The sequence below is a fragment of the Spinacia oleracea genome, chromosome 6 (genome assembly GCF_020520425.1).
Source record: "Spinacia oleracea cultivar Varoflay chromosome 6, BTI_SOV_V1, whole genome shotgun sequence".
In the NCBI taxonomy this organism is placed as follows: Eukaryota; Viridiplantae; Streptophyta; class Magnoliopsida; order Caryophyllales; family Amaranthaceae; genus Spinacia; species Spinacia oleracea.
In genome coordinates, this window is record NC_079492.1 from 96,885,001 (window position 1) to 96,908,912 (window position 23,912).

A 23,912-nucleotide genomic window follows, 5' to 3' on the forward strand; every position below is an offset into this window, starting at 1 on the left:
GCCACTGCCTTAGAAACGAATTTCGCCGCCCTACCGGTGCAGGCTTATACTGACGAACGCCCCCCAAGGTTATCACAACTCCTTAAAAAATTCTACACCCTGAACTCAAAGGTTGAAATTGCTCAAAAACTGCTCAAATCTCGAATGAAAATATTATGATTTTTATTTGGATATATGTGTGTTGAGTTAATATTTGTGTCCCCCAAGGTTATCACAACTCCTTCGAAAATTCTACACTCTGAACTCAAAGGTTGAAATTGCTCAAGAACTGCTCAGATCTCGAATGAAAATATTATGATTTTTATTTGGATATATGTATATTGAGTTAATATTTGTGTGCATCCCTAGCTTTTTGACAAAAAGTCGGCAAAGGATATAAGCCTCTACTAAACCACCTAACCAACCGTCATTAAGAGTTGGTAACAATAAGTGTTACCGTTAAGAGTTGTTTGGTACGATCACTGGAAAGGAAACGGAATGGAATAAGTTATGAGGGAGGAAAGGTAACAATAAGTGTTACCGTTAAGAGTTGTTTGGTTTTATAAAGGAATGGAATCAGTACTCCGTACTTTGTAACACAATATATTTTGGAAAAACCAAATTAAACATAAATCCCCTCCCCAACATCACCTACCTGTTCCCTTTTTTTACCAAAAAATAGAAGAACTTAATCCCTATCTTATCAGCACGATAATCATTATCATTCAAAGCCAAATCATAACATAAAAATAGTGGAAATCATAATACAAAATATTAAAGAATTTGAAAGCAGGGGTTATCAAATTGAAAAACCCAACAACTTCCGCAAATTTCCAATTTCTCTTGCCCAGTTTCAAATTCAAGATTTTTAACACCAAAATTTCAGAAGATGTTATTGGATTATCGAATAACGTGAATCGGATAATGAGAACAAATAGACCGAAGAAATTATAGTTCAATCTGACTGAGAGACTGGGTAAGATTAAAGATTTGAAGAGGAGATAGAAATAGAGGGAGAGAGAGATGAAAGAACTGGTACGATTTTCAGAAAATTGGAGGTATTGTGAATGGCGATGTGAGAGGAGAGAGAAAGAGAGGGAGGTAATGGGGGGATTGGTTACAGAGCGGTGAGAGGAGAGGGACACCTGTGGAGTGGTGACTTCTTCGGGAGCATCAAAGTCGTCTTCTTCAGGTATCTGTTACCGCTGGATTATGAGCGGTAATAGATGGGTGGAGTAGGTTACACCTAAGAAACGGTAAGCGTTATTCAAGTCCATAAACCAAACAACGTCAAACGGTATGGCTTAACTGAATCCGTTTCCGGGCTGAATCCGTTTCCGGGCCTTTAAAATAGCATACCAAACATGCTCTAAGTAGGATAGGTAGGATATGTGGAATTCTAATACCTTCCAAACATCTCCTACAATATAGGAAACCACCTTTGCATTACTTACTCTGCATTAGGATTCTCAAAATCAGCATAGCCCACGACTTGGCTGCGGATAACAAGGTGTGGCCACAACTTTAATACACACGAAATACTTAACCTTTTGCATTACAACCAACCACCCCACTGTATCTTCTTTATTCAACATCAAGTTACCAATAATCTAATATACTCATTTGTCTTTTCCACTCCACCCCAAACATTCAATATTAATTCAACAAATTAACTATATTCCTTAAATATTGCACTATGTTGATTTTACGCTTCTCAACATACAACTTTGACTCTTAATTTCTCGAATTATGGATAAGTAAAAATTATAAAAAATAATGTTTAGAAAGTATACATCGAAACGAATCTAACAAGATCCCGATTATATATTTTCTTACGTATATACTCCCTCCGTATTTAAATATGAGACACATTCACTATTTCCGACCGTATTTAATAAGGATATACACTTGCCATTTTTTATAACTTTTCAACTTCACCGTCTCATTAAATAATACTCTAGCCCCACTACCACATTAAACAATTAATTTCATAAAAACCTACCCCACACCCCTCCAAAATTTAAAATCCCTACTTATTTAGTTGATTAAAATATTTACCCCAACCCCACTCGTTTTATTACTTCGTTTTTTATTTCATTCAATTATTCTTCCTTAATATCCGTGCATGACAAGTATATCTCATATTTAAATACGGAGAGAGTATTACAAAAGATGGTCAAAAGCACAACGTGAATAGTGTAAAGTTAACATGGTGCGATGTGGAACGGATGAAGTATGAACAATATGTTCTTTGTATTTGAACTATATGTTCATTTGAAAACAGGATGTATAGTGAGCATTGTGCACCCTAGTGCATAAACCATATTTTGTCTGTTTAATTCACATATTACCCAAATTCACCAATCCTCGCTAATTAAACTTCAAAAGACAACTAAACAATGATAAATAACCGCCCGTTCTTTGAACGGGAACATACTTTTATAGTAAGTGGATAACATTTAGAGTAGTTAGAAATCCACACAACGGTTGAATCTAACAGAAACAAGTGCTAAATGGACTATAGAGCTAAACACGTCCTAATCTCTTATTCAAATAATAAGTTCACTACACGGAATACATAATTAATGTAAGCATTTTATTTGTCTTGGGAATATGAACAATTCATTCAATGAAAATGGTACATAAAACAATGGCATGGAACTTCAATGCAGCAGAAAAACAATGCTGTAATGCTATTGGAAAATACCAAAACTTAAAATTGTTCGTAGCAACAGTCAGTTTGTTCTATATAGTACTCCTATATTCACGTACAAAACCCATTATTTGATATGACCAACGAAACAAGTAACAAGATCTTCAGTCAATCATCTGCCCAGAGGCCAGAGCAGAAGGATCCTCAAGCCAACTCAATTTTCTTAGCAACAACCCAAGTTCTTGTGTCAAATAGCATATCTGTTTACACTCGGATACAGGAATTCCCTTCCCAAGACTTCAACGCTTGCTCTTGTCATCCTTATCGCTCATTTGCGGAGTGTACTGGCTAGTGGATGAGGGTGAATAACCAGGAGCACTTGGTGAATAACCCGCACTTGGACTATATAAGAAGGATATAAGCAGCTATTTAGAAACACAGGAATCCAAAGATATTGCTGAAAACAAGAGCACACAACTAAAAAAATTCGCTTATTCTCACCTGTACTGTGGAGAACTGGGGCTATAGTCCGGGCTTGGACCTGAGCTATATGGGCTAGAAGCAGAAGACATAGTGTCAGAACTTATATTGACTGCCATGAATCCATCAAATATGTAGCATAACCCAAACAGTTTGAGAAGAGAAAAATTTATTAAGAGAGACAGAGCATATTCACCCTTTTGCTTCTTAATGGATCTAAGTAATAAGAAACAAAATTATGTACTGATTAAATAGAAGATAATGGGTAATGTTACAAACAGTACCTGCTTGGACTATAACTTGGGCTTGAAGGAGAGTAAGAGGGTGAAGTGGGTGAGTAAGATGGTGACGTTGGACTGCAAAAATGAGGTAAACGTACAATTATCAGAACAAAATAGTCAATTTGCAAGTTTATCAGCTACTTGTGTACTCGCTCATGATCAATTAGCACAAATGCACAATTAAGAAAGCAAAAAATTAAAATGAACCATAAACCAAAAGAAATACCTGTAATTTGGAGAAGTTGGACTGTAGGGACTGGACGGTGATATTCTTGGGCTGCTTGGAGAGTATGCAAGTGATGGACTATATTTGGCAGACGGATTATAGCTTGGAGATGTAGGACTGTACGATGGTGATGTAGGACTATAACTAGGTGACGTGGGGCTATATCCTGGAGAAGTTGGACTGTAAGCAGGTGATGTAGGGCTGTACGAGGGAGAGGTGGGGCTATACGAGGGAGAGGTGGGGCTATATGAGGGAGAGGTGGGGCTGTATGAGGGAGAGGTGGGGCTGTACGACGGGGAAGTGGGGCTGTACGACGGTGAAGTGGGGCTGTATGCTGGTGATGTGGGACTGTATGCTGGTGATGTGGGGCTGTAGGCTGGTGATGTGGGGCTGTAACTTGGAGAGGTTGGGCTGTAACTTGGCGAGGTTGGGCTATAACTTGGCGAGGTTGGAGAGTAAGATGGGCTAGTGGGTGAATATGCTGGGCTTGTTGGACTATAGCTAGGAGACCCAGGGCTATAAGTTGGGGAAGTTGGACTATATCCAGGAGAAGTAGGGCTATATCCAGGTGAAGTCGGGCTATATCCAGGTGATGTAGGGCTGTACCCAGGCGATTGTGGAGAGTGATAAGCAGGGGATGCAGCCGGAGAGAAGCCCATGGCACCAACGTACGGAGAAAACGAAGCATCTGCAAAGGGTGAATGTCGGACATTTGGGCTTAACAAGTAGTTAGGAGACATCATACCGTCATGGTAAGGTGTTCCAGAAATGGGTGACCGAGCAGGTGTCATCCCGAATTCCAAACCTTCCGCATAACTTGGAAGCTGGACTTCAATAGCATGCTGCAACATTTCCTCGTTAAGATATAACGAACAGCCACCAGTTCCAATTGGTGCTAGCTGCCCTAACATGATATTTTCAGTTACACCCCTCAAATAATCTGATTCAGCATATACAGCAGCATCAAGAAGGATATCCACTGTTTCTTCAAATGAGCATCTCATCAAAGGCCCGGTATCATTTCGATTAATACCATGACGAGTAATAGCCATTAAATGCCCACGGTATGTCATTGTATCACACAAAATGGCCAAATGGCGATAGTTCACATAAGATCCATCAAAAGAGATGACAACTCGCAACTCATCTAGCAAGGCCTTACGAACAGCTTCAATTCCAAGAACTTCCATAACTTCAATCAAGTGATTACTCGTTGTCCTTGTAGAATCAACTTCTTCATGACACATAACAGCAAGAAGATTGACACCTTCAGTATCCAACATCCACTCAGTTTCGGCCTTGAAACCTTTCTCCTCATCAAATTTATTCACTTTACTCTGTTTAATGAACACCTTGTTAATATCTGGAATGCCTTTAAGTGCCATCTCAGTCAGCATGCTACCTGCAACCTTTTTAAGGAATACATCATCCTCAGCAGAATCATCCTCCATATCACCCTTTTGGCCTTCATCATTCACAATACGAATACGAAGGATCAACTTTTCGGCGTTGTCATCAGTAAAGATACACGTCATGTCATCACTGAATTCAGTGTTGATTTTCTCCGCAATATCAGCCATGCTCAACTTTTTATCCACCATCATTTCACGGTTCAACTCTATTCGAAGCAACCAAGGAGAGATTTTATCAGGTGAAACCTCCTCATCCGGCATTTCATAGTAAGACTTAACAAAGTCCACATCCTCATTAATTATAGTGCTCATAGGATCTGGATCATACCACACTTCAGTGGCATGTGTCACACTTCGCAGGCATGTATATTCTAAGATACATTGGACATTTTTTGCCCTCTCCTTTGTCTTGCTAATTTCAGGATTTAAGAAGACCGACAGAGAAGGAGTTTTAATTTTCTTCGCCACATTGATAATCTCCCTCAGCCTTGGAACACCAAGAGTGACATTCTTGGCACTAACACCAGCATAGTGAAAAGTATTAAGAGTCATCTGAGTGGCAGGCTCACCAATTGATTGGGCAGCAACACAGCCTATCATTTCCCCAGGAGCTACTAAAGACTGCAAAAACCGAGACTCTATCTCACCAATAACCCAGTCAAATGCTTCACGGTTAAGCCTGAACTCCTTCAAGACACGTTTGCTGGATAGTGTACTACGAAGCAAGATATTGAAAAAGAGGGTGGCGTTCTTCTGAGCCTCTTTGCTCAAAAAGTCATCACCAGGAACAACTCTTAACCTCTCTTGAAGCTTATCTACAGCTTCCACGATTTCCATCGGGTGCATACCAGACTTTTCCCGCATGTCAACCTTGAAAGTCTTTTGGGCATTCCATAAGAGCCTCTTCAGATTCACAGGTAAAGGCCAAGAATTGTCTCCTGTAGTAGCAATATCAGTCGCAAGTTGACATCTATCTACTTCAAGCTTTTGGACCTCGGCATCAAACACATTACGGAACTCACGAATGGATTTCAAATCATCCACATGCTCTTTCAACATATAATCAGGCTCCCAGTTCTCAGCATCAATCTCATATCTGTATGTCGCATCAAATTCTGACTTCTTCATTTTCAGGGAATCCAACTTTTGGGATTCTATCCAAACAGCATCCATGCCATCTTCACCATAAAGAAATTGTATAACATCTCCAAGAGAATTCCTCACAGTGCCATCATATTTGACCATGATATCCTCCATAGCCTTAACCAGCCTTCGCTGTATGTAGCCAGTCTCAGAAGTTTTGACAGCAGTATCAATTAGACCTTCTCTACCACCCATGGCATGGAAAAAGAACTCTTGGGGAGTTAATCCTCTCAAGTATGAATTTTCCACAAACCCACGACTTTCTGGCCCATAATCATCCTTCGTGAAATGGGGCAATGTTCGACCAACAAAACCAAAAGGTATTCGTTTTCCTTCAACATTCTGCTGTCCTACACAAGCAGTCATCTGAGATATGTTGATAAAACTTCCTTTTGAACCTGCAGTAACCATAGCCTTTAGGTTGTTAGTCTCATCTAGACTCCTCTGAGCACTACTTCCAGCATCATCACGAGCTTTATTCAAGACCTGAATATGGCATAAATCAGTCAATACAAGACATAAGATAAGTTATAGAAACAAAAAAGGAAAAAATCACTGACCTGGTTAACTCTGTTTTCAAATGACTCCATCATCGTGCGCCCAGGTTCAGGCTCCAACTGCTTTTCCTGAGCAGCTCTGATTAAGTTTTTCACTTCATTCTTAGCTTGTGATATAGTTACATTGATGGTCTCCATGGTTGATGCATCGGCAATTGTATCACCAATCCCAATGCTAAAAGCATTCTGCAATAGCCAATAATTAACAAGCCACTGGGTGTGCCCCAAAAATTTTCGAGCAGCATCTGGCCCAACTTCTTCCCTGTTACAGAGAAGGAGCTTTCAAATTAAAATTATATGTGATAGTCTCTGTAGTAATTTTCTTTTGCCAGGAAGCAAAATGCACAGCAATGATAACTCCGCAATAAACAGAAACGAAAAGCACAAGATATATATGCAACAGATGGAATCACTCTATACATGTCATATCAGAAGACCAATTACGCAACTCAGACAAATATTGAACTTCCTGCTTGTTATGATCCTAATAAACTAATGTGGGAAACTAGAAACATGATATGGGCTAAACATTATGTAGACCCCAGCCTATTTTACAGTACACCCCTGCAGCGTGTGACGAGGAAAAAAAATAAACAGATAACACATTGCATAACTTGTTGGCTAACCAAGCTCAAAAGAAAACTCTATCAACACATTGAAAGATATGAGAAAAACTCCATCCAGAATTCCAGATGGTAAGAAAGTGATTATACCAAATAACATGAATCAAGCTCCCACTGGATGACCCTAGGGTCTTCTTGCACAGTGTTCCAGATAGTAGCTCTCCTCTCTCTATCAGGACACGAGTATCCCCTGGAGTAAGGAAACCAGTTTCTGTCTCCTGGTGCCATGCAGAAAATCTAACAAGATTGATCTGCTTTGGTATAATAAGATTGAACACTTGCTTTCCAGTCCAAATAGGCCTGGGCTTCAAGATAGTCGGCTGAGGAACTTTCCCATCAAAATCCTCCCACCACATAAGGATATTCATAAACACATCCTGTGACCCAAATAGCACAAAAATGGCAGTTAATGAACAAAACTATAAGCTATTAAAATCAAAGAAGTAAACATCATTATATAAGTTACCTTTTCTATAAAGGTATCCCTCTTTGTAACTTTACGGCAACCCAATAGGGTATCCTGCACAATTCCCATAACAGGTTTGTTTGCTTGTGGAGAGACGATACATTTAGGAACCATCATTAGCTCAAGAACTTCTGCCCGGGTCTCAAAAGATTGAGGAACATGCATGTTCATTTCATCACCATCAAAATCAGCATTGTAAGGCGATGTAACAGACAAATTCAATCTAAAAGTAGAGTAGGGCATAATCTTTATCCTGTGACCCATAATGGACATTTTATGGAGACTGGGTTGTCGATTGAAAAGTACAAAGTCCCCATCATTCAAATGCCGCTCAACCTATAATTAACCACAAACAAAAGTCAGCAAAATCTCAAGTCATGCAATGCAGAGGGAATAACATCTAAAAAACGGACCTTGTACCCCAGCTCCAAATGATGGTCACTACTCTTCTTCAAATAACGGAGATCGAGCCTCTGACCATCATCCCTGATAATATACTTGGCCCCAGTTTTACCAGGAGGAGGATGCGGACCATAATCCACGAGCTCTTTTAACCTATATAACAGAAGTGGATTAGAACAGTCTGTTTGATATTTTCAGCAGATAAAACAAGAGAAAAAACAAACCTTTCAAGGTTATAAGGAGTCACGGTCTCTGGATAAGTGAGATTCAATGCTATACTCCAAGGCACACCCAATTCGTCAATGTTAATATTTGGATCTGGGGTAATGACAGTACGTGCTGAGAAGTCAACTCGTTTTCCCATCAAATTACCCCTTATCCGACCTTCTTTGGCTTTAAGCCTTGTACATATCGATTTGATTGGTCTACCTGATCGTTGAGTAGCCTTAAATGCAAAGAAGTATGTAAGCTAGTATGAGACTTGAAAATAGACCTGACCAGATTTCAATTTATCTAAAAGGGTGTGGGGGTCTGTGGGAGGTAAAAAAAGTGCCTACCCTCGGTTGTCCAGGCAGCTCATTGTCAAAGTATGTAGCAATATGAAACTGCAGCAACTGTGCGAATTCTGAAATGATGTGCGCAGGAGCACCATTCCTTTCTTGTCTTCTCAGATTATCATTATGACGAATGATCATGGCAAGTTGATGTGTCAAATCATCCTAGGAACAAAAAGAAAAAAACAGAATGTCATGGCACTGTATAACCAGCAGATAATACCCGAACGACTGTACAAGTATCACCCACTCTAACAAATTTAGCATACAGAAAATGAAAACACAAGAAGACACTTGCCTCACTCCTAGAAGAGGTATCCATCATCACAGATGGTCGTACAGGAGGTGGAGGAATAGGGAGAACTTGAAGAATCATCCAGTCTGGGCGAGCATATCTGGGATTGAAACCCATCAATTGACAATCTTCATCGCTTACTCTCTTCAGAACACTGAGCACCTGATAAAAACAAGTTAAAGTTAGTAAGAACCACTTAGAAAAAACTGCTAAGATGAGCTTGAAAGATAATTAGCAGACAATGTCACCAACCTTTTCTGCAGAAAGCTGCTGCTTTCTCTCAGCAGGCTCAGGGAGCTGTTCCTGCTCATCATTTTTCTTCTTAGTCATCTTGTATTCAGCAATAATTTTCATACCTTCAATAGTAAAGGTCGGCTGTTGTGCACCACAGCCACCACGACTCTTCTTGGCAGGTTCTTCATCATCCTGATCTTGTACATCTATTGAATCACCTCCTTCACATTTCCTTTTATTTTTGCAAGCTTCCAAAATTTTCTTCAACCGATTTTTGGGATTTCTAATTTTCAATGCTTGCTTAAATTTATGGTCATCCTGCAAAAATAAAGAAAGAAGCAACAAAACAACCAATTACAATTCAAACTGGAGATAGTAAGCAACCGATGGCTTACACATATTGGCAACACAACAGTTATAAAAAATGTGACAATATCGATTTATAAAACGGTGCAACATCTTCCAACAAGAAAAGTTAAAATTGGTACTTGACCAATCAATAAATCCATACCCTTAATCGTTAAGAAGTAAAACTTGGCAGTTGAATCCTTTTTCTCCTAATAAATTAAAGCTAGAAACCTCATATGAGACAGTATGGGATGCCTGTTAGTATTCTAGGGATAGCTTTCGGGGAAACTTTTAATGTCTCGCAAATTTTTAATTAACTCAGAATAAATACAACAGTTTGTTGTTCATCTAACGTAATGCTTCATTAGGCTACATCTGAAACATAGTTAGCACAATTTCTTAACCGAATTGGCTGAACCTGACAAAACCATAGTAACACTCTATTAACTACTTCAGCAAAACCCCAATAAACAGAAGTTATAATTGAAGTTAATTTGGCACCAAATAGCCTATATGCATTTATTCTCTTTCCTCCTTAGGTAAATTTTGATCGGTATTCCAAATAGCCACTAAAAAGCAAATGAATTTACGGCAGCCAATAGCCAGTCAATGCCTCAAAAAGATTCACTAATGGGAAACATTCCCGGCTTTCAATTACAAGGCAATAAATCAAAACGTTTTTAGCTAAGGTTAGCGGTTAATTAGTTTTATTAAGTCGAAATTCACATTTTGAAACATAAGTCTACGCATTAATGACATTCGCATACATAAACACTGCCCAAGAAATTGCCAGAATCTATTAAAGAGTTCGCACCTCATCAGCCAGAATCTTTGAGCAATTGAAGCAAACACAACGCATAATGCTGAGCACGGTCTTCAAAAACCCAATATGAAACATTGGCTTAGCCAGCTCAAGATGTCCAAAATGACCAGGGCATTCCGCCATGTTTGCTGTACATGTATCACACTTCAACTTCCGATCAATCGTCCCGAGCCTCATATCGCTCAATCCCCCTGGCTTCGGCTTCCCCCTTTCCGTAGTCTCACTAAACTCCACTTGCACCACCGACATTTGCCTCTGCAAATCAGAAACCAAAACCAAACCAAAAAAAATTCCAAAAAATCAATGAAATTCGATCAATCATAACCCAAAATACAAAACTAGGGTTTCAAATTGAGAAAGGAAGATTACAATTTCATCGGGGCTTAGAATTCCGAACTGAATCAAATGAACTTTAGATACTTCTGCCGGTGAGTAAGGAAATCTAGTATCCATTTTGTAAGAAAATTGGGATAAAATCAAGAAAAACAAAAACTAGGGTTTCGCTTGGAATTCGAAGAACAATTAATCTTTGTTGTTTGATTGATAATTAGATGTTAGTTCTTCCCGGTTGTTCTACTGTAGTTAGTGAGTAAATTAGATGTTTGTTTTTCAGAATTAAGAAGGGAGGGGGAAAGAATGAGTTTTTGGATCTCTCCCTAACGAATTCTCTCGCTCTGCGGCGGAAGAGAAGAGAGAATGGGAAAATAGGATGAAATGCAGCCCCTATGGTTATATTTATAGACGGAGAGGCGAAGTTTTCGGGGCTGAGTTGACGGAATTGCCCCTTTGGTGATAGGTTGACTGATTGGGATGAGGATCTTGTGACGAGATTATCCTCGTGTTTAGACCGACTTTGGTCACGAGGACTTGGGCCGAAAAAAGGCTCTTCATCTTATTTTCTGGTACAACTATTAATGGGTCGGACAGCACAATAAGCCGGTCCTTTCGCCACTTTTTAACCGCAACTTTTTGGGTACCCCATCCAAAACGACGTCGTTTTGTGTTGTTTAATATGAATACTAATATATGATATTAAAATGAACATTTACTATTTTGAAGATTAACATTTATTTATTTGCGAATGAACATTTACTATTTCGGAAATGAACATTTATCTACTCATTCGAATATGAACATTTATCTACTCATTCGAATATGAACATTTATCTAATTATTTCGCAATCCACATTTATTCAACCAATTTAGAAATAAACATTTATCTACTGACTGTAAAATGAATATTTACTAATTTTAAAAAGACTTAGTTATTGCAATACTATGTCATTTCTTTGAACATATATTTACATTTATTGAGCAATTGAAACATGTCAAATAACATATTTTACCAAAAAAAAATAGAACATTTTAGGCATTGCCTTTGTAAAATTGTACTTGAATTATAACATGTTGGCAGAAATCATCCACTTATTTGTCTATATCTTCAATCTTGAATCTTTCTTTTGATGTTGTCTCGAGTTCTATACGTTTAAATGTGTGTATGAAGTGTAATTTGAACACAATATTTGACTTCTACGGTTTCACTTTCCTTATTGTTGTATGCTGAAAATGAAAATAGTAAGTAATTTGATATGATGATCGCTACTAATTTAAAATTGAACATTTACTGATTTGAAAATCATGAGCATGCAAAGAAAACAAAAGGTTAAAAAGAAAGAACAAGGGTTTAAAAGATGCTCAGTAATAGAACAAGAAAAAACAAAGAATACAAAATGTATGAACAAATAAAACAAAAAGTATTAACAATTTCATTATGAACACAGATGATTATTATGAACAAATAAATAAACAAGAAATAACAAACAATATAAAAAAGAACATAAAATTCCAGAAGAAAAAACACAAACAATACAACAGTTACGAACAAATTTATGATGAATTTTAAGAAAAACAACAAGAAAGAACAAACAATACACAAAGAAAGAACAAACCATACAGACGCTTGTAAAAACATAAAAGATCAATGAAGAGCTTAATTTCATTATGAACATTAACCAGATGATTATTATGAACTAACAAATAAAAAAGAAAGAACAAATAATTCAACAAAATGTAACAAACAATATAAAAAAGAACATGAAATTTCAGAAGAAATAACCAACAATACAACAATTATGAACAATTTTATGATGAATTTAAAAACAACATGAAATAACAAATAGTACAACAAGAAAGAACAAATAATACATGCACATCATTTGGGGAGGGGGGGTACATCAGTTAGGGGTTACTTTTTAACAAGAGGGCTTGGACAATAATTTCAGGAATAAATAAAAATTTAGGCTGGTAATGGCCTGGGTAGGGCTGTAAAAAATTGACCCGATCCGAGAATCCGACCGAAATCGACCGACATCCGAACCGAATATATCCGAGAAGTAAAGGCTCTTGAAACCGAACCGAACCGATCCGACATTGATCCGAAATCCGATTTGACCCGTAAATCAAAGACCCGAACCCGATCCGCTAACAACCCGAGGAGACCCGTGACCCGATTAGTATCCGACTAGTTTTAACCGAACCGAACCCACATCCGACCCGATAGCAATCCGAAATCCGATTTTACCCGATAACTACTATAATCGACCCGACCCGATAAAACCCGATATCCGATTTAACCCGCATTGGTGTTGACTCGGTCCGAATGAACACGTAACCGACTTTCAACCGAATTTTGGACCGAAGGAGTAGAATTCTAAAAATTAGTATTTGGCATCTAATATTAGATTTATAAAGTGATCTGAATTTGATAGTGAACTCGAGAGATACTCGATCCATACAACATAAGAATACAAGCCAACCTGATCTTAGCCCGAACCACAAACCGCAAACCGCAAACTCAATCCGTAATTGACCCTGATCTGAGGTGCGACCAGTCCGAACTTGACCCAAACCCGGGACTCACGATCAAACATGACCCTATCCCGAGACTATATCCGATCTAGACATGACCCATTCGCGCATTAAATCAGTTAAAATAGTAAATGAATCAAACATACACCCGAATTCGAGACTTATCCAATCCGGACATCACCGGTACCCGCAGTAAGCCGATAAAAATAACAACTCTGTATCCGACATACACCCGAACCGAACTAGACCCGAACCAAATTAAACCGATACAAAACCGTTTTAAACTCGAACCGGTTCAAACCGAACCCGAGATTTAACCGAACCGAAATTACCCGAACCGAAACCGACTCGAAACCGAAACATCATATTAACCGACTTCATCCGAAACCGAAGTTATCCGAACCGATCCGAATTGACCCGGATAGAAACATTAACCCGATATTATCCGATTTCGACAAGACCCGAACCGTTTATAACCGATCCGATGACCCGATTTGACACCCCTAGGCATGGGCAGCACAATAGACCCGTCCTTCCAACCCTTTTTAATAGACCATTTGGTTGCTTTAAACTTGGCCCGTAATGTTAGCTGACGGATATAGTTGAGATAATATTTATAACGAAGAAGTGCGCTCAACCGTTGATAAAAAATAATATACTCCGTAGTTACCTTATATTCTTTTAACTTATTTTTTTATCAGACTTTATATTTTTTACTTAGTCAGTTATGTTTCTGTTTTTTTACTTATAAGTAATAAAGAATATTGGATGTTTTTTGGGTGAATATAAATATTGGAGTATAAGTAAAACTTTTTACTTTCATTCTTAGCTTTATTATTTAAGACTAAATCACTTGCTTCTTTTTCACAATCGTATAAGAAAAATTCACATTTTTAACTTTCCATTTTGTCTTGTCTGATAGACAATTAGTGTTGAACAACCTTTTAAAATCATAAATATTAATTATTAAAATTAATTTATTAAAGTTAGTAAAAAAAATTAGGACCTTTAACACACGGGAAACCCCGACCGGTTTAATAGGGCGAGTATGGACAACAAGTCAAACTCGCAAAAGATAGATTGGATTGCCATTTTAGGCATGTTGGACAAAACAAATGCTTATGCTTGACACATTTCAAGCCCAAACCCACAAAAGATCACCTCTATTTTCGGGTAACCGGGAGTTATAGATAGTTGATAAGTGTATATTGAATTATTGATATATGAATCCATTTTATTTACGGTTTTACCTCCATTCTCTAGCAATCCGTAGGTCGATTTAGGCTCAATTCGTTGTTTCTACTAACAATATATTTCTACTTTGTGGTTCGCACTTGATTAATTCTCTTGTAGGATTCGGTGATGCCCCCCTATCATTTTCTTGACACAGCGAGCTCATGGCCAAAGGATGAAATTTTTTTGGAGCAAAGGAATAAAGTTGTGAAGCTAGTACCAGCCATATGTTGTGATTTATTTTGATGGCTTTGAGGGGGTCGGAAAAAGTTGTGAGGGGGTCGGAATCAATTAATTCCATGCTTATATTTGTATTTATTTGTAATTGTATTTAACTTGTAATTTATTTTGATGGTTGTGAGGGATTCGGAAAAAGACGGGTTTAGGGTCTCTTTCGTTCTCTCCCTTGTGGATGTGTGACAAGCAATATTAAGTAAAACGGGACTAACCGTGGGCGCTAGCCTCTTTTTACTAGACTTTGGAGTCGCCATTCAGTTTTCAACGACAATGAGGAAAACTGACAAAACCCGGTTATTGTGATACGGAAGTAGCAGCTTTTAGGCTCAGGCTCAAGTATTTGACCACAACAGCCGTAGGTTCCCTTGTGATCCCTGATGTGGAGATCACTCAATATACATCTAGTGGAGTAGAGATTGAGGGTTCGGGGGACATTTACTAGTACGGGGAGTGCCTAGTTTTAGCCCATGAAGTGGTCCTTACTAGTTCAATGTAACGATGACGGGACATGCGTTATACTACATTACTAATCTAGGTTGCTTTTAATGCACAAATAATTAACTAACAGATGTCAAAATATGATTTGGATTTATTTAAGATACCTAACAAGAACGTATTGTCCAAAGAATATCTTTTTAGGCGTTATGAATAATCAGATTGATGTTGACAAATTTATAATGGTGATTAAAGAAATAAAACAGATTATGGCACGTTACAATATAGTTTTAGCTATATTGCGGTTCTCAAAAAACTAACCACTTGTCTTTAATCGTTTTCCTTCTACGCAACGTACTTTCCTTGACTTGAATTGACTCTTGGGCAGGATCCATGCTTACTTAAGTGCTTATATGGGCAGAGTTCCGCTTAACAAGAGTTAATACAGCGGAACTAAGGAGTATACGGGATGTATGGAAGGATTAGACTTAGGCTTAAATTGTGTATAGTATGAGAATATGATTTGGTGTCTTTTACACTGCTGATTGGAGGTCCTATTTATAGGAAAAGAGTGTCGTGAAAGATAGAGATGTTCGCAGTTTGAGAACTGCTAAAATGCTTCTATGCGCGAGAGATTTCTCGCGCACAACACCTGAGCGTGAAACGTTTTTCGCGCACAGGTGTATGCGCCAGATTTACATTAGGATTTGTATTTTAGTTGGACTGAAATAATGGCGTGAGGTAAATCTTGCGCGTGAAATTTGGCGCGAGTAAATTGTCGCGTTGGGCCCTGTGCGCAAGAAAATTCTTGCGAACTTTTATTTTCCACGCATTTTATCTAGCTTAATCTGATTTTTATTTCCGGATTAAAACTCTTTTTTACGCTTTCCATCCTTATTTCGAGTTACTCCCAACTAAAACTTTGTTTTTTCAATCTTTTTTAGGAGTTTAATTGGAATGCAACTAAAACTCTATTTATTGCTTTTCTATCTCTTTTAAGAGTTTAATTGGAATACAACTAAAATTCTCCTTTTTCAATCTCTTTAATTTAGGGGTTGAGTTGGAGTGCAACTCTGCCCGTAAATCTATCTTGGACGAATTACTATATTTAGCAGATACTTAGAATGGAACCTACTATAAATAGCAGTGACTATAAATGGAAATATGGGTTTAGGGAATGAGTCAGTCAAACTTAGAACGTTTGTTGCTTGATTAGGATTACGTTTGACAAGTGGATGTTTTGTTTCATCATTGAACTTATCGCTTCTAGCCTGGGGTCAAATGTAGGCGTCTACAGTTAGCCCCCACTTTGATTGAGTTTGATTAAGACGAAGATCAAAGTATTTGTAGACGGAGTGCATCTAGAGAATCTAATTTTAGGAAATTTATTCGGGTGCGAGGGCCTCACGAGCCCCCGAGTGATAACATTTGACTTAAGGGTCATCACTTGGAATGTCAACATTTCTCCTCACTAGTCATTGGAGATTTGTTAGCCGAACTTATACCTCCTCACGATGTCATTAGTGGTGTTCAAGTAGGGACGAAGTTTTTCAAAACGGATATGTTTGAAACTTGTTTAGATTCAGACGGATTGAAAACTTGAAGGTCCTTATTTTTGCGAAAGAAAGCGGAAAACTTTACTTGATTGTCCTGCTTTTTGAGAAAGAAAGCGGAAAACTTACTTTATTTTTTAGAGAGAATGGAGAAAACTCGATTTTAACTCTCGCTTTTTAGAAGCGGAAAACTTGACTCTCGCTTTTTAGAAGCGGAAATTTGGTTTATCTCTCGTTTTTAGAAACGGAAATTGACTCTCGCTTTTAGAAGCGGAAAACAGGATTCATGTTTATTTTAAGAAGACGGAAAACTTGCTTTGACTCTCGCTTTTAGAAGCGGAAAACTTTTATTTGAACCTCGACTCTTGTTCTTGGAAACGGAAAATTTTGAATTTAATTCTCTTTTTCTAATATAACTAGGGACTTTATGATTTATTTGAAACAAGAAATTTCGATGAAAATGATTGGGGTCATGACCGGTTAGTGGATCACGGTTATTTCCTGAGAGGTCGTGGCCTGTTGGTGGGCCAACGGTACTTATTATTATTTTTTGAATAAATAATAATTACGCAAAACCGTTACTTTTTCCTGCGGGAATGAAGTTCTGCGGTTGGCTTGCAGTTGGTCGTAGGAGAAGTGACCCGATTTTTTTAGCGAATCCGACAGCGCAAGATTTTACAATGCTTGATAGTTATGTGCAGGAGTATTTTCACGCTTACTTGGTGGGCATATGAATTCTTTTGTGTTTTTTGCTCAACATTTTCGTGATTCTCTTAATATTTCTTGCTCGTTTCTTCGCTCAGATTTATTTTTGCCTTTCATAGTCTTTTGGAGCAATGATCAAATTGTGCGAATCCTTATGTGGACTCATTGTCATGCGTGTTCGCTGTAGTAGAGGGACCAGAGCTTTTAAAAACTCGCGGCACTCGATACTTGGCCTCCCGCGACTTAATCGTGCACATGGAGTGTGTATTTTCTATCTTATATTTTCGCATGTTCATTCGTCAGACATGTACGTAGGTAGTAGTCCTTTTACTTCTCCGTAGTTGCATTTGGTCTGACTGAAATCACAATTTTGCGAAAACTTAGGCCTACTTCCATGGGCCTTAAATTGCTTTATTTAAATGGAGGTACCTTGACTCACCCTACTTAGAAAAAAAATATGAAAATGACAAATGCACACTTAAGTTTTAAAGTCATTAATTTATTTTATTAATTCAGAAATGGTCGAAAATATTTAAAAAGAAATCCGAGTCCGACTGGATTTAGGCATCATGTACAATCTGAGTTGTCCTAAATAATTCGAGTTATATAAGAGTTTGTATTAAAGACGAATTAAGAACGTTCCAACTAATCACGGCTTCATCCTTTGAATCCTGGACACAAACGGACTTCTGGGCACAAGAATTTTCTCGCGCAGCTTTACCAGCGTGAGAATTTTCTTGCGCATATTACCTGGCACGAGAAATTTTTTGCGCTGGTGTTTTATTTTCCATAAACTTTGAATTCTTCCGTTTTTCTGATAGGTTTAGGATGAGCTTGGCTCGTTGATGAGCGACATAAAGTTTTTCGGAACGTAATTAGTTTTACTTTTCATTTTCAGATTTCATAATTAGGATTCTAGAGAGAGAATTTAGATTAGGGCTTAGATTAGATATTAGGATTAGGATTCTTAGCTTCAAATTCTTGATTCTTAGTTGAATTCAATCATTAATTTTCAGATTTCTTTTCTCTTTCATTTGAGTTTTGTTCTTCAATTTTGTTCTTCAAGTTTGATGCAATTTCAATGATTCAAGGTATAATTCTAATTCTTCTTTTGATTTGTTCTTTCATTCCTTTAATGCTTCATTGATTTCGTTCTTGCTTTGATTTTATTGTTGAATTCTAGAAGTAGTTTCATATTTTGAATGTTCTTGAATTTTTCCCAATTTTGATATTTGAATTTTCTGAATTTTGTTGTTTCAATTAGTTTCATTAATTCAATTAGTTTCATGATTAGGATTAATTTTAGTTTAATGTTGATGTTAATCATGCTAATTGAGTAGTTCATAGTCTAGAGATTTAGGGTGAAGCCTTGGGATTGAATTTGGGAAATTTTGGGGAAATTTATGATTGATGTTGTGATTAAATGTGAGTTGGTGATAGGATATCCATGACTAATTGAGTAGTAGTTGCAAATGCTAGTTGATTAGAATTGATTGGAATGCATAGTTTCGGTTTGGCAAGACATTGTGAACCTCTTTTATGCAAGTGAATAGTTGTTCTTATACGCAAGTGGTCTAGTTTAGGACTATGCGAAAGCTTTTCCATAGATTAGATGCTTCGCGTGCTCCATCCGAGAGGTGGCGAGCACGTCATTAGTTTCTATTCCCCTATGCATCAAGTCTTTGCATATTCATTGTGTTTTGACCTTGTTCTTCCCTTAATTCAATTTCCATTGTCGATTCCCGAAATCTCTAGAATTTCTTTGCTTGTTTCTATTTCATGCTTTTCTTGCTTTCATTAGATTAATTCTCAAACTCATTTTCCATTTGAATTATCTTTTGAACGCATTAGATTGAAAAGTCAAACATATTCATTCTCTTGGGACGATCCCTATGCTTGCCGCTATAGTCAATATAGCCGGTTAGTTAGGAGTTTATAAATTTTGTTTGGTTAGGTGGTGTTCGTATAACGACGGAAAATCGCCTTATCAAAATGGCGCCGTTGCCGGGGAATGGCATCATTGTTTGGTTTTTCTTTCTAGTTCTCTAGTCTAGTTCATCTTTCATTTTCTTTTCTTTTTTTTAAACCAAAAAAATGGCAAATTCTCTTGTTGCTCAAAATAATGAATCGATTACACTTGATGATCTTCTCTATCTCCATGATAATTTCCTAAGCTCTTTGAAAGTTGAATCTCCAAAATCATTGTTTGAGATGCTCCTTTTCATGAAGTATCTCGAAATTCAAGAAGAGCAAAGAATAGATTCTAGTTTGAATTCATTTGAGGTCATGTCCCAACGAGTAGGCTTTTTGGGAATCTCTAACCTAGTAATGTAAGAATTAAGGATGTTTCGCGGAGAAGAAATGAGTTTGAGGCTACATTGCCACCTATGATGCATGACATTGAGGAAATGAGTATTGGAGAGTTTGTTCCTACTGGTTCCTCTTTGAGTGAATTCCTTGATGATGGTGATGAAAATCTATTTTCTCCTTTTTGCCTTGAAGTGCTTAAGTCGATTCAAATTGAGGAAAAAAGTGAATGTGCCAACCAAAAAAATTTAAAAGTGAATGAAGGATCTTATGTTGAGATTTCTTGTGCTCTTTGTGATGTAAGTGAAGTTGTTTGTGAAACTTTGGTTCCCACTCCCTTCCCTCATTCCCCATTCCGAAAGAAGAAACTCAACATTTATCCTTCATTTCCCATCTCTTTTCCCTTTTTGTCCCATCTCCCACCGCTTGAGGATTCCTTTTCCTCCATTGATCCTAATGATTCTCCTTCCTCAAAGGAGCAAAAAGAAGGGAGTATTTCTTTTGTTTTTCATTTTGATTTTTCTTATTTTTGGTACCCCACCCCCTATAGGCATAGAGTTGCATTTTACTTTGTGCTTGCTTCTCATTTGACTCTTGCCTACTTGTTACTCTTGGATATGTTTTCTATTTCATATGACAAACTATTGCGATCGTTGTCGGGGTACTTACTAGAGGTAAAAGGCGTCAAGCTAATGACGTAAAAAGAGCGCTTCTCGGGAGGCAACCGGTGGGTTTTGGTCATTTGGCCCATGTATACTAATTTTTCTTGATTTTTGAAGTTTTTTGTGCCTCAAGCTTTCTTGATGTGGAAATCTTTGCATCCATCTTTGCCATGTCCGGCTATTCCTATTGGTGAGTTCGTTCGTTATTACGGTTCTTTGCAGGACTTGCTCCCACGACATTTCCGGTAATATCACTCTAACTCTCTTGCATTCTTTGGGGTCGGGCATCATTTATGCGGGGCATTGGTTAGATGGGTAGCTGTGCCCCTCCTAGTCTCGTTTTAGGCCTTGAGGACATGGCCTAATTCAAGCTTGGGGGGAGATTTTATTGTTTGGATTGCTACTTTGATCTCCATGTGATGGATTGCTTGATTTTGTGAATATTTTGGATTTTGTGCATATTTCTTGATTAGTTTCATTGATTTTCTTTATTTTTCTTTTTCTTTTTCTTTTTATTTCCTTTTCTTTTCCTTATTTTCTTTTTCATTTCTTTTCTTTCTTTTTCCTTTTCGATATTTGTCAAGGCAAGTTTTTCTAGGTTTCTCAGGCATTATTCTTGATTTGGGAAAATAAAATTGGAACTTGTAGGCTAGAATGCTTTTATTCCTAATTCGTAGATGTTTGCGCGGTTTTCTATGTCTTGGGTCGAATCTAGGATTTAGGTGTTAAGAAAGTCGGTTAGAACTTTGGGTAGCACGAGTCTTGAACCCTTGGTTTGTGGTAAGACGGTGTCGATCTCTCTAGTGACTTGAAACCGGAGTGAGTAGTATTTGCTCCCATGTGAGGATCATGTTCATATTAGCCCAAACACATGTTTACATATATTGAGTGGCATGGATCCTTGGCATTGACTTTCTTATCTCCCGAATTTGATTTTTTTTCCTTCCCGAGACCGCGACCGAACTACTTTAGGGGACGATAGAGGCATTTCTTCCGGTGACTATTTTCTTTTTAGTGTAGGACTTTATTTTCTATTTTTCTCATATATTTTTGTTTGCATTTTCCCCCCTTGCTAGCCATTTGAGCCTTTCCCCTTCATTTCTTATAAGCACATTACAAGCCTAATAGCCTTTGTTTTATTTTCACCCTTAGAAGTGATAGTGAAGCTTTGAGTTATGATACTTTGTGGTTTTGAATGATTATGCAAAGTTGAGGAATGATTGATGTTGGATTGAATGGCAAAGTTTGGGAAATATGTTGTATATAGTGAATAAATAAGCAAAAGCAAAAAGAGAAAGAAAAGTTTTGAAAAAGCCAAAAATAGAGAAAAACAAGGCAATGAGAAAAGTTTCAATTGAAACACAAAAAAAAGAGAATCAAATCAAGAAAAGTTCAAAAAGAGTTTTAGTTTAGTTTTGTTGTTGAATAAGCTTGGGGGTACCCCAAATAAGTGGTATGAGTTTGTTTTGGTTCGATTTGCTTAAGTTGAGTTCATTCACTGCGCTTCACTTTAGGTATGAGCACCAATTACCAAATTTGTTCCACACCTTACCCCTAGCCTACGTTACACCCTAAAAAGTCCTCTTGACCCTTTTGAGTTGAGTCTTTGTCGGTGGAGGGAGGATTTGGTCAAATTTATGGAATGAGATTGTCATGCTAAGATGTCGGGTAACCTTCTCTTCTCCCTTGCAAATCTTGTTTTCCAGCGCCTTCGCAGCGTCATGAGAAACTATTCTTAAGGGTGGATGAGATCTAGAGATTTGACGTGGTATGCTCGGTCGAAGGGGAATTGATAAGTGTGAACCCTTAGTTCTCTTTGCTTGGCATTTGAATCCTTCACTCGACTTAGGACATTGGTTAGCGTGAATTCATTTATTTGGTTAGTAATATTAGCATTATTTTGTGCTCGTTCCATAATAAAGGCCCTTTTCTTGAGTTTTGTAGTTTCATTTTTCATTTTTCTTTCTTTTCTATTTCTTTTCCTTTCTTTCTTTTTCTTTTTTTCTTTTTCTTTTCTTTCTTTTTCTTGGTTTGTTTTTCATTTTAGGTCTTGCCTTGATTGAATTTTTGGAAGAGTTATGGGTGTTTCTCTTTGGAAACCCTTGCGAGATCCCACTCGCCCTCATGAGCGATTGTGGGGTTTAAAGAGCTTTTTGCATGCGCTAAAATGCAACCGTGATTCCTACGAAAGTGAGTTAGTGTGCATTCTTGTAGTTCTTATTTTCGTAATTTTGATTTTGAATAATAAAGCTCATTCTCCTCCCCGTTTCTCATTCTAGCTTTGCTTGAGGACAAGCAAAGGTTTAGCTTGGGGGAGTTTGATGAGCGACATTTATGTCGCTCTTAGCTTAGGAATTTAGTTCATTTTATTAGTATTTTATTTTTATTTTTGCTTTGTTTTATCGTTTTTAGTTCGTTTATCGCATTTTTGCATTAATCGTAACATTTTCTCGTCTTGCGTAGATTTTAGTCGTTTTTGCTTAAAACGTGCCTTTTGTGCGCATTCTCATTGCGTAAGGGCCGTTTTCAGCATTGACGTGTTTATAATGTGCCATTATGCTTTACGATGTTTAAAATGATTTTAAGATTTGGAAAATTGCGATACGAATTAATAATACGATTTTCGATTTTTAATAACGTGCTTTGCGATTTGCTAATTTGCTCTACGATACTTTGCAAATGTGCAGCGAGCCTTGTGTGTGTGTGCTGCCCATGAGCTTTGTGTGTGTGCTACCCATCAGCCTTGCAAGCCGTGAGTTTCTGCATACGAACAACAACAACAAGCCACAACAACAGCAGCTCCAATGCACACGAATAGCTGTTGTACACTCTCTTGCATTACCATTAATAGCAGCTGTGCACAGCAGCATCACAGCACAATAGCAGCTGTACATTAGCAAGACCAGCAGCAACATCGCGCAGCAACAACCCAGGCAGAACGCGCAGCAGATCAGTACAGCAACACGCAATACAAACAACCTAGCAACCACAACACGAACACAACAAACAGCCACTGTTTGGCTGCTGTTCGTGGATTTACATGAGCCTTGCTTGCCCCTTAATGATAGCTGTATATGAGCAGGCATAGCAGCCACAACATTGAGCAGAATAGAAGCTAGCTTGAGCAAGAACAGTCGCAGCAACAGCACAGCCACAGCAACACAAGCGTAGCTGCAACACGCAAACAGAACAGCAACTGTGGTGCTGTGCGATCGAACAGCTGGGCTGTGTGGTCGCACAGGCCTGCTGTGCGGGCGAGTTACAGAACACGGGAGCACAACTGGGCAGATTGTTCACAGAAGCTCCTGATTTTTGGCACTCGAGCGCACAAGAAGTTGTGCGACCGAACTGAACCTTGTGCGACAGAACATACCCTTTGTTTGGTCGCACAATGGCGGGGGATTGCTGTTATAAAAGCCAAACTTCGCAGCATTGT

General features: G+C 38.0%; 1 protein-coding gene across 1 annotated transcript; it reads right to left on the minus strand.

The window, feature by feature from the left end:
- Window positions 1–2,558: 2,558 nt before the first annotated feature.
- Window positions 2,559–11,184, minus strand: LOC110793208 (DNA-directed RNA polymerase II subunit RPB1). Its single transcript, XM_021998068.2, has 14 exons — window positions 10,846–11,184; window positions 10,468–10,731; window positions 9,324–9,623; window positions 9,075–9,233; window positions 8,780–8,941; window positions 8,447–8,667; window positions 8,234–8,375; window positions 7,821–8,156; window positions 7,445–7,731; window positions 6,735–6,993; window positions 3,620–6,660; window positions 3,397–3,468; window positions 3,134–3,187; window positions 2,559–3,034 (listed from the first exon to the last, which is right to left on the minus strand). Exons 1-14 carry the CDS (start codon window positions 10,927–10,929, stop codon window positions 2,932–2,934), a joined length of 5,484 nt encoding a protein of 1,827 aa, XP_021853760.1. The 5' UTR covers window positions 10,930–11,184; the 3' UTR covers window positions 2,559–2,931.
- Window positions 11,185–23,912: the final 12,728 nt, after the last annotated feature.

Bases quoted from the DNA above. Each gene is read 5' to 3' on its own strand.
- LOC110793208 (XM_021998068.2), bottom strand. From the start codon at position 10,929: ATGGATACTAGATTTCCTTACTCACCGGCAGAAGTATCTAAAGTTCAT. The intron at 7,732-7,820 runs GTAACTTATATA...TTTGGGTCACAG, and splicing joins GGGATACCTTTATAGAAAAG to GATGTGTTTATGAATATCCT. The intron at 6,661-6,734 runs GTCAGTGATTTT...TGCCATATTCAG, and splicing joins TTGAAAACAGAGTTAACCAG to GTCTTGAATAAAGCTCGTGA.